The 9726-nt window shown below is 36.5% G+C and overlaps 5 protein-coding genes across 8 annotated transcripts in view; 3 read left to right on the top strand and 2 right to left on the bottom strand.

Annotated features, from left to right (window-relative positions):
- The window catches only part of LOC123319966, a 451417-nt gene that overhangs the window by 185813 nt on the left and 255878 nt on the right, over positions 1–9726 (top strand). The gene's annotated exons all lie outside the window — the stretch shown is intronic.
- Positions 62–1542, bottom strand: LOC123319927 (nuclear speckle splicing regulatory protein 1). Its single transcript, XM_044907015.1, has 3 exons — positions 1362–1542; positions 939–1306; positions 62–886 (listed from the first exon to the last, which is right to left on the bottom strand). Exons 1-3 carry the CDS (start codon positions 1370–1372, stop codon positions 219–221), a joined length of 1047 nt encoding a protein of 348 aa, XP_044762950.1. The 5' UTR covers positions 1373–1542; the 3' UTR covers positions 62–218.
- LOC123319886 (protein phosphatase 1D) lies at positions 1784–5434 on the top strand. The gene is made up of 6 exons (XM_044906932.1): positions 1784–2227; positions 2284–2403; positions 2462–2584; positions 2646–3015; positions 3070–4313; positions 4370–5434. Exons 1-6 carry the CDS (start codon positions 1930–1932, stop codon positions 4483–4485), a joined length of 2271 nt encoding a protein of 756 aa, XP_044762867.1. The 5' UTR covers positions 1784–1929; the 3' UTR covers positions 4486–5434.
- LOC123319942 (protein GUCD1) lies at positions 5389–7399 on the bottom strand. Of its 4 annotated transcripts, XM_044907034.1 has the most exons (6): positions 6614–6876; positions 6438–6541; positions 6203–6362; positions 6019–6145; positions 5676–5967; positions 5389–5624 (listed from the first exon to the last, which is right to left on the bottom strand). In XM_044907034.1, the coding sequence occupies exons 2-6, from the start codon at positions 6502–6504 to the stop codon at positions 5536–5538; spliced, it is 735 nt and encodes a 244-aa protein (XP_044762969.1). In that variant the 5' UTR covers positions 6505–6541; positions 6614–6876; the 3' UTR covers positions 5389–5535. The 4 variants fall into 4 exon arrangements, with proteins under 4 accessions (XP_044762969.1, XP_044762972.1, XP_044762971.1 ...); XM_044907037.1 differs by lacking the exons at positions 6438–6541; positions 6614–6876 and adding an exon at positions 7253–7399; XM_044907036.1 differs by lacking the exon at positions 6438–6541.
- On the top strand, positions 8169–9617 carry LOC123319917 (DNA/RNA-binding protein KIN17). The gene has a single exon (XM_044906998.1). It carries the CDS (start codon positions 8381–8383, stop codon positions 9536–9538), a length of 1158 nt encoding a protein of 385 aa, XP_044762933.1. The 5' UTR covers positions 8169–8380; the 3' UTR covers positions 9539–9617.

Genomic DNA, 9726 nt, shown 5'->3' with positions numbered 1-9726 from the left:
ACTTTATGGGTGTGTTCTGTGGACCAAAATAGTTAATTAGGACAGGAAGGAAACAAACTACTTTTTACACAATAATAATTATATACTTTTTTACCTTGGCAACATCAGTACTCAGTACAAGCATTCAAAAATATACATTCAATCATTCTTAAAACAACATTAAAAATTTCAGATTTTTTTACAGAGGGAAACCAGCATTAATCACTGATTGATCCCATTTAAGCTACATTTCTCAATGAACATCTCTCGAGATATCTTTGCCTTGCATCTTCAAAAACTTGATCTACAGTCCTCTTTTTATAAACATTAATTTTTGGCTTTTTCTTAACCGTCTCCTCATTTTTTTCTTTCACGACTTCAACATCAATAGGTTCATTAGTTTTCTCCTCTTTTTTACTAGTGTCAGCATCTTTTGGAATTTCAGTGTTTTCATCTTTGGGGTTTTCCAGTACCTTTGTCTTTGTAACATCTTCTTCATCACTGTCTGATGAATCAATGCTAAAATCAGAATCTGCATCCAAGTTTGATGTTAAATGTTCTTTTTTCACATCCTGATCATCATCCTCACTATTTGATTCGTTTCGTTTTCTATAATGCCTGTTAACATTTTTCTTGACAGTTTTATCACTAGTAGATTCTGCATTTTCGGGAGTTTTATCTTTCTCATTTTCAATTTGATTCTCATCATTCTCCTTTTTAACTTCGTAATTCACTTTTTGTTCATAAAAGTGTCGGTAGAAACCATCCAAATTTCCTTGTTTTTTAACATCTCCAATGGACTCTAAATATTCTTCTCTTTGTTCTTGTTCCTCAAGTAATTTCATTTCTTCCAATTTTTTTTGATAGGATGAAGTCACAAAAGATTCTTTATCCTTGAATTCATCTCCTAAAATTTAAGTTCAAAGATGAAAGTGATAACAAAATAGCACATAACAAACCTTCAGCTTCTCTCTCTTTCTGAACTTGCCGGTCAATTCTTCTCTCGTTTTCCCTCTTTCTTCTCTCAGCTGCTTTTAATAAATTATTAATGTATTTTGGCTTCTTATCAACACCTTTTTTCAATAGTTTTGTTTCGTTTCTTTGTTTCTCCATATCATCATATATCTCATCGTATTGAAAAACTGTGGGATCTTCTTCTATTGCTTTCTCTTGAGCAAGCTTAACCTGTTTTTTAACGAGTGGTTTTCGAAATAATGGCTTTGATGCATAAGGCTCATCAGAATCTGAGTCTTCATCAAAAATAGCAGCTCTTTTACCTGGTGCTTGAACAACCATAGTGTTTTTAGCAGGTTTAATCAATCCATATCTGAAAGCAAATCATTCTTCATAGCGAATAGTCATAGGAGTCGACAAGTACTTACTCCTTGGACATTTTAAGTTTCTAATGAAATTAGAGTGTATCAAGTAGTGACGAATAGGTAAATCTAATAAAGATCAACCAAAGATAGTTTCTTAGATTGCGCCAAAGATAAGCATATAAAAGTGGTAATTAGTTTATGTTAATTTAAAGAGGTTAAATTTGATAAACACAGAACATAGAATATAAAAAGAAGTTCCATTCCAAACATAGACCGAATATTGATCATAGATTATAGAGTTACTCTATAATCTTTGATCATAACAAAGAAGAATTCTAAAAAGAAGAACACACGCTAACTAAATTCAGTGAACTGTCTGTTCAATGTTCTGTGGTTCTAAGATGAAGTAATCTCAGACAAACGAATATATATCCGCCCTTGTTTTATTTATATTTGGCATCTCTATTTTCCCGAAGCGTCGGACGTAGCAATTGACACAGTTCAGAGGCGCCAATGACAGATGCTAGCAAAATCCTAACAGTATTGTGATCATATATGAAAAATAAAAACATTAAAAAGTGAAATGTGTTGAGTACCATTGATTCAAAAGTTTCATCAAACAATAACAACAATGTCTATCGGAGTTAATTTGAGAGTGACGGGCTATTGTCGCCAAGGTGGTCGTAAATATATGGAAGATTTTTTTTCTGTTGCTTATCAGCAGACTGAAGACGAAAAAGATTTGGAATATGCCTTCATAGGAATTTTTGACGGACATGGGGGTGCTGAAGCGGCTGCATTTGCGAAAGAGCATCTTATGGAGTCTATTATCAAACATAAAAGTTTTTGGTCTGACAATGATACTGAAGTGTTACGAGCCATTAAAGATGGTTACATAGCTACACACTATGCTATGTGGAAAGAACAAGGTAAGATTTTCAGCCAATATCGATACAGTTTTGTTGAATTCTAAATGGTATTACAGCAAAATGGCCAAAAACACCATCAGGTCTTCCAAGTACAGCTGGTACCACAGCCAGTGTAGCTTTTATTAGACGAGGAAAAATATATGTTGGTCACGTGGGTGATTCAGGAATAGTATTGGGTAGGTTCAGTTCAGTTACTTTAGGAAGGTTTGTTGTTTAACATACATCCCGTTTAAGGTTATCAACTTCCAAACACCACAGAATGGAGGGCAAAGCCTTTGACCAAAGACCATAAGCCTGAAAATGCTGAAGAGATGACTAGAATTAAAGAATGTGGAGGCAAAGTTGTTGCTAAAGCAGGTACATCACTATTTCAACTAAGTAAATCAGTCCAGTGTGTAACTTCAACAAATTATTTCAGGAGTGCCAAGAGTAGTTTGGAACAGACCTAGAATAGGGCATCAAGGACCTATTCGCAGATCCACGCCAATAGATGAGATACCATTTTTGGCAGTGGCTCGTAGTTTGGGGGATTTGTGGTCGTATAACTCGCGGTTGAACCAGTTTATTGTATCTCCAAATCCCGATTGTGGCGTTATAGCTATTGATACGTCGATCCACCGCTGTTTGATATTTGGAACTGACGGTTTATTCAATATGATGAGTCCTCAATTGGCTGTATCTATTGTGCATCAGACAGAGAAAAACAATGAAGTTGCCACCGTAGACCCTGATCAACAGAAGACTTGGCTAAACCCTAGCAAGTTGCTGGTAGAAAAAGCTTTGGAAAGGTAAGTGGGAATAAAATTAAGAAGTATTTTGTTCCTAAGTATCATATTATACAGATGGCGAACCACCAATATGCGGGCGGACAACACATCTGTGGTAACCTTGATGTTGGATCCTCCTGGTCCTCCGAGGGCCCAAGTACTCCAGCGAAAACACAAGCAATATCCAATGACGGGTTTTAAAATAGTGACACGTTTCAAAGACGACGAACAGAGCTCGGAAGATGGAAATGTCAGTGAAAGCGGTTCCGCCCTGGAAGAAAACGAACATCCCATCACCAAAGAGGACGTAACACCGACCGTTTCAGAGGAAATCATCGAGGAGACCTCGAAGGTGGAGAACCCACAAAGCGGCGAAGAGCCAAAGAGCGAAGCTAGTCCGAACTGTAGTACAAAATCACAAGTACCTTTCTCCGAAGTGTCTTCAAACCCACTACCTCTAAAAGAGCGGAATTTCGTTCCTAAGGCGAGGGACAGCATGAGTTTCGACCCGAGAGAACCTTACAGTCCCAGCAAATTGCAGAACGAGAAGGAGAATCAGTTGGATAAGAGCAAGGATACGTTGGAGGTATCCGTTCAGATCAACGAGATCTCGTCGAGTTCCACGGATTTGTTCGAGAGCGTGGAGGAAGAACCGGAAAACGACCAAGGTAGTTTGATACGGCACAACTTGAGGAGCATGGGGAAGTTCAAGGAACTCCCGGCCACGGAGCAGAAACCCAAGCTGAAACGTAAAAGTAACGAGGAGGAGCCTTTGCGGAAAAGTATGAGAATCGATAATGCACGAAGGAAAAGTGACAGGCTCGAAGGGAACAGGAAAATAAACGAGAAAAACTCAAAGTTGAAGTTGGCGAGGAAACTATTGAAAAAGAAAAACATCGACCTTAAGAAGAAGATTTTGAAGAGGCCGTCCCTGAGGAAGAAGTTTAGGATGATGATGGAGTCGGTTAAACAGTCGTCGAAGAGTTCTTTGATGCGGATCAGCGCTAAAGGAGCGTTACCGAAGAGGAATAACGCAGTGGTTCCCAGTGATGTTTCAAAGTGTATCCGTGGCAGTTCTACACAGAAAACCCAAAAGTCAGCACCGAAAAGGACGAAGAGGTCGTTGTCGGAACACCTGGAGGACACAGAGTCTTCGAGGAGGGAATCAGACGGTCTCAGATTATCTTCCAGCGGGGAATGGAAAGTGGACACCGTTAAAAAATGCCACGTGGCTAAAAAGACTGCGTTGCCGAGGATGAACGAAACGGTTAAGAGACGAACGAAGAGTCTGGGAGGGTTAGACAAATACCACAGAGAGGGTGAGCAATAGTTTTTAATTATAGGTTAGAGCATAGATGACCTGGTTTTTCTTCAGAGATTTCGAAGACTCCACTCGTGAGTGGCAGGAAAACTCCGCAACGGGTGTCGTTAAGGCACAACCCGCAGAATCAGACCTCGAAACTACGCAGGAGGCTCTCCAAGAGTAAGTAAGTCCCCTGTACGGTGCCTCCCTCTCAAGAACGAATTAAAATTCCAAAGAAATACACGTATCAGTAAAAATTATTTCAATTCGATTTTCAGTTGTATGATTTATCTGTTCCTAAGATATATCGACGCCTTGCATGATTCAATGCTGAAAATAAATTTTGGATGAATATATATATACACGGTGAGAAAAGTGTGGGAATTGAATGTTTGGATTTTAGTTCTCGTCCTTTTCGTGCGAGATTCTTGCAGTTTCCAAAACTGATATTTTTTCACTTTGTGTTTCGAAAGAATTCCTCTCAAATGGTGAATTCGCAGTTATTTTTCCATATAAACGGAATTGGAGATATTGTAAACTAAGTTATTGTCAAATTTGAAGTTTTAGCTCAGACTTTGGGGGTTTTTCATGTTTTCCCGACTTCGAACTTTTCATCTTTTCATTCTTGTATTTTATGCATTCGTTGTTGTGAATTTGAAGCTCTGATTGTACATAGGACTCTTCATGTTTATTGTTTTTATTCATAAATTTGGTTTAACGATGTTCCAATTTTTCTATAGTGGTATTTTAGTATATTTTCATGTATTATGGTGTTTTAAATTTAATTTTTTCGGACATTTAAAAAGAAATCGCTCGATTTAGATCCTACTTCGTTTATTTTAGACGATTTTGTGTCGACTGTATGGGATGTTGAGGAATTTTCGAAAATAAGGATATAAAGAATATGCTATTTTTATAGAGAAAAATATGTATTTTTAAATTGGCAATGAATGGAATTCCAATTTTTCACCTTTACTATCTATTCTTTTTTTTTTTCACTGACCTCTTATTTAGGCTAATCACGATTAGTAATAGAAATTGTGCCTTTGTTACCAAAATAACTTTGCACTTGGGCAAGAAAAAGAATTATATTTATAAGAGAAATGTATAATTTTCCAATAAATAGAAAGATCATTATTTGATGGTGTCTCAGTTACTGAATCTAAAACACTCGAGAAATAATCGTCTGTTCCATCAAAATCAGTCCCCAAAATAACAGACGGACTCATGAAAAATGACTAGGAGGGATAAATAAAAATTGCATCTTGATCTGTGCCGTAACTCCTTCTAGCGTCATCCAAATCTTTGATGGACATCACGCATATCCCTGAAAAAACGTTGAATAGAACCAGTTTCGGATCAATCTAAAAATATTTACTGTCTGTTAATGTGGGGTTTCTGTAAAAGACTTTGTTGATCATCGTGTTGTACCCGCATAATACTATATAATGTCCCTGATAGGGTACGGGCCAACGAAACATCCTCTTCATTTCGAAACCCATTTTGTTGTATTTACAAATATCACAGCCTAGCAGTTTAGCGTTGGTGAGTAGGATAACTGGACCTGTCGTTAAATGTTCCAAGATGGACCTCCACGAGATGGCCCCTTTAGAAATCAATATTCCGTTTTTTTCTGCATCGTCGAAGCGTCTATTCACTCTTTCCTCGTCCTAAAACAATATAAGTTATTGGTAGGCCTGATGGGTAAGTCCTGAATTTACCCTGTTGAATATTTGGTTATAAAAATCTATCCTTTCGTAAGCTGGATGCACCCCAAGGGTTATCGTGTAAAATATGTGTCGTACGCCGAATCTTTTCAGTAGATAGCACAAATCTATAGTCCATGTACTAAAAAATCGTTTGTTACAGGCTCTGGGGACATATTTTCTTCTCTAAAGTATTCACCTTGTGTTGAAACCTTCTTCCTTGCATATCCTCTCCCTATTTTCCAAAAAATATTCCCTGTTCTCGTCGGACATCACCATTAGGACGCAGGATAGTCCGCAGTCCCAGTTGAAATCTTGGGTGTGATGTTTCAAGTCTATCTGACATCGTCCTGGATGTCCTACGGGATTATTAATCCTTATGAGAAACTCGTTGATTTTTTCCAAGTCGTGAATATTCGGTATGGGTAACTTACTCTGTCCGATGTAAGTGTAAGACTTAGTCTCAGTCACGTTAGTTTCTGATTCAGATTTAATGATCATGTTTTTTAACGCAAACGCGTTTTTGAAATGCGGTAATCTAAAAATTTGGTCATGCCCGATCAATCATGACGACGTAAGTTGCCAAAAAAAATTGTATCGTTATGAATACCTTTTCTTGGAGAATTATTCGTCATCTTTTGATTATACGCAATGCACAAAGAAACGTACCAGTTTTTCCATTATTTTTAAACATCAAACCGTTAAGATAACATACACTACTACCGCGAGTTTGAACGGAAACTGATGATGCACAAATTGAATGTTATCTAAATGAGAAACGTAGAGTAGAAGACCTTTAACAACTTCAAAACAATTATCATGAATTGAGCTTGTGATAGACCATATCGATAACGAGAAAATAACTGGAATGTTTCATAAAAGGTAAGATAGGAGAGATTATCAATAAGACCTTATCTTTCGAGATTAACTCTGTAAACATAGGAACTAGTGCATATATAGGGTGAGCGCTCTAAATATTCGCGATAAGATGTGGTTTATTAGTTAGAGGATCCGTTGTTCAAAAAAAATGAAGATAAATTATCTGCATATATAAAATATGTATTTGTTTATGTATTCGGCGGAAAAATATTTATCTCCACTATTGTGAATCACCAACAATCTGCAATCAATCAAAGAGATGAATATTTCGCGTTAATTGATCAGGAAGAAAGCAAGCAAAGCTTTTACAACGCGATGGAAAAGAATGAAAGACGACAGGCACTTAAATTTATTGAAAATTATGTCATACCTGTTGAGCTTTCAGTCATTGTCGACTTACTAAGAAAACATGGCAAGAAAATTCTTAAAAACGTACTAACTAAAGAGACGTTTTCATACCGTTCGATAAAATTAACTGAATATGTTGCGTTGAATTATTAGGAGTATCGCGAAATGTCTTGAACGAATCGAGAAAACCCGTTTTGAACATTGACCGCCAATTTCATTATTCCAGGGTTAAATTTAAGGACATTTTTATTTAATATGGTACCTGGAACCAGGCACTTCCTCTTATCCGGATGATATCGAATCAGAGCCAAATATTAAATTATTCCACCTTAATTGAGTCTTACAACCTTGAGCTCTACACGACCTTATTTCAAAACAGATACGGTCAAGTAAAAGGAATTCGACTTATACTTGGAATAATTACGCTTTTTTCGCAGTTCTCAATGTGAAACGTTAGTAATTATCGGGAAATTAAAATACTTTGTACCAAGTATATTTATATAAAATATGTTCATGCTTTATCTTGAGAATGAAAGCAATATTTGAATGGAGAGTAATCTACCCCACTTAGTATTATACATTCATCAGATAAAAACAGAGACAATAGGTTGTTGTCGTTGGATGAAAATATCTCCAAAAGTTCATGTAATCACAAAAGAAAAATCCCGCCATCAAAATATCGAATAAAAAATGACACGAGCGCATCCGCCAAAATATCGAATAAAAAAATAAGACGAGCGCATCCGCCAAATAAAAGTTGAACCACAGAACACTAATATACTTGAACTAAAGAGTATATTAGTGTTCTGTGGAGCAACCAGAGACAACTCTCTGAGAGTAACTCTTGTTACTCTAACAACCAAAGAGGAAGACACTCATGACAGATGACAGATTTTCAAAGAGCTTATTTAGGTTATTTGTGTTCTGTGGCTATCTGTCATTTGTGGACTTGTGGTTCAAAGAAGAAAGTTTTTGTTTGCAATAAGTTGTTTTCGTATTTTTAATAAATTTAATATATATATATGGTATTCTGATACTGCATAATACTTATCTGCATTCAAGGTAGTATACTGGGATAAAAATCAGTTCAGAAATCAACCGAAGATCGGAAAGTAGGATTTGTATTGGATAAACAAAAAGTACATACAAGATGCCCCGAGCCGAAGTAGGAACACCCAAATATTTGGCCAACAAAATGAAGGCCAAAGGCTTGCAGAAACTCAGATGGTACTGCCAAATGTGTCAGAAACAGTGCAGAGATGAGAACGGTTTCAAGTGCCACACAATGTCCGAATCCCACCAGAGGCAACTGCTTCTCTTTGCCGATAATTCAAAAAAATTCATGGATGAATTTTCGTACGATTTTCAAAAGGAATACCTGCAGATTTTGAAGAGACAGTTCGGAACAAAGCGAGTGAATGCCAATCGAGTATATCAAGAATACATTTCTGATAAAAATCACATACATATGAATGCCACTCGATGGGTAACCCTTACGGGGTTTGTCAAATATTTGGGAAAAACTGGTAAATGCATTGTTGATGAAACAGAGCAAGGTTGGTTCATCACTTACATCGATAGAGATCCAGAGACGATATTGAAAGAGGAGAAAAAGCTCAAGAAGCAGAAAATGGAAAAGGATGATGAAGAGAGGAATTATAAGTTTATTGAAAAGCAAGCTAGGCTGGCACAAGAAAAAGAAGCTCTCATGGGACCTAAAGAAGAAAAAAAATCGGAGTTACTGCGTGAAAATGAAGAAGAAACTTTGAAGTTAGATTTGAAATTACCCAAAAAAGAAGCTGAAAAGATTTCCAATCCTTTGAGTTCGTTGAAGAGGAAAGCTGAAACTAAACCTTCTAGCAGTAAAAAAACAAAAGAAGATTGGAAAAAATCTGCTCTAGATGAAATAAGAGAAATGGAAGAGAAAAGGAGGGAAGAAAAAAATAGGAAAGACTACTGGATAACTGAAGGAATAATAGTGAAAATTGTTACAGATTCATTAGGACCTGACTTCTACGAGAAAAAGGGAGTTATAAGAGAAGTCGTGAATAAATACCATGCTATAGTGAAGGTGCTAGACAACGGAAAGAAAATAAAGATTGATCAAGAATACCTACAAACCGTTATTCCTGCCATAGGTAAAACTGTTGAAATTGTGAACGGTGCATACAGAGGTGAAAGGGCTACTCTTCTGTCATTAAATGTTGATAAATTTTCCGCAAGTTTAGAAATCGAGAGAGGACCACTCAAGGGAAGAAAGCTGGAAATACCTTATGAAGATTTTTGTAAGATAGATGATAGCAGTTAATAATGGGAACTGCATATTTTTGTAAAAAGCTATTTGAATATAATTTATGTTAATCAATGTAAATATAGAATTTATCCTACAATTTTTTTATTGCTCCGCATTTAGCTGAAAAGATATTTTCTTAATATTCACACCTCTGGTGTGAAAAAAAACTTTTTTGCATGTTGGCAATAATGACCAAATTAGTG

This window comes from Coccinella septempunctata, chromosome 9 (assembly GCF_907165205.1).
Source record: "Coccinella septempunctata chromosome 9, icCocSept1.1, whole genome shotgun sequence".
Lineage (NCBI taxonomy): Eukaryota > Metazoa > Arthropoda > Insecta > Coleoptera > Coccinellidae > Coccinella > Coccinella septempunctata.
This window is presented reverse-complemented; position numbering and strand designations above follow the sequence as displayed.

What these genes read in the sequence shown, in the direction of transcription:
- LOC123319942 (XM_044907034.1), bottom strand. Translation starts at nt 6,504, where the DNA reads ATGATCATTAAATCTGAATCAGAAACTAACGTGACTGAGACTAAGTCT. An exon ending in TTACACTTACATCGGACAGA is followed by an intron (nt 6,363 to 6,437) that starts GTAAGTTACCCA and finishes ATAATCCCGTAG; the next exon opens with GACATCCAGGACGATGTCAG. An exon ending in AAACCCCACATTAACAGACA is followed by an intron (nt 5,625 to 5,675) that starts GTAAATATTTTT and finishes ACGTTTTTTCAG; the next exon opens with GGATATGCGTGATGTCCATC.
- LOC123319886 (XM_044906932.1), top strand. Translation starts at nt 1,930, where the DNA reads ATGTCTATCGGAGTTAATTTGAGAGTGACGGGCTATTGTCGCCAAGGT. An exon ending in TGCTATGTGGAAAGAACAAG is followed by an intron (nt 2,228 to 2,283) that starts GTAAGATTTTCA and finishes ATGGTATTACAG; the next exon opens with CAAAATGGCCAAAAACACCA. An exon ending in GTAGAAAAAGCTTTGGAAAG is followed by an intron (nt 3,016 to 3,069) that starts GTAAGTGGGAAT and finishes CATATTATACAG; the next exon opens with ATGGCGAACCACCAATATGC.
- LOC123319917 (XM_044906998.1), top strand. Translation starts at nt 8,381, where the DNA reads ATGCCCCGAGCCGAAGTAGGAACACCCAAATATTTGGCCAACAAAATG.
- LOC123319927 (XM_044907015.1), bottom strand. An exon ending in GAAAGAGAGAGAAGCTGAAG is followed by an intron (nt 887 to 938) that starts GTTTGTTATGTG and finishes CTTAAATTTTAG; the next exon opens with GAGATGAATTCAAGGATAAA.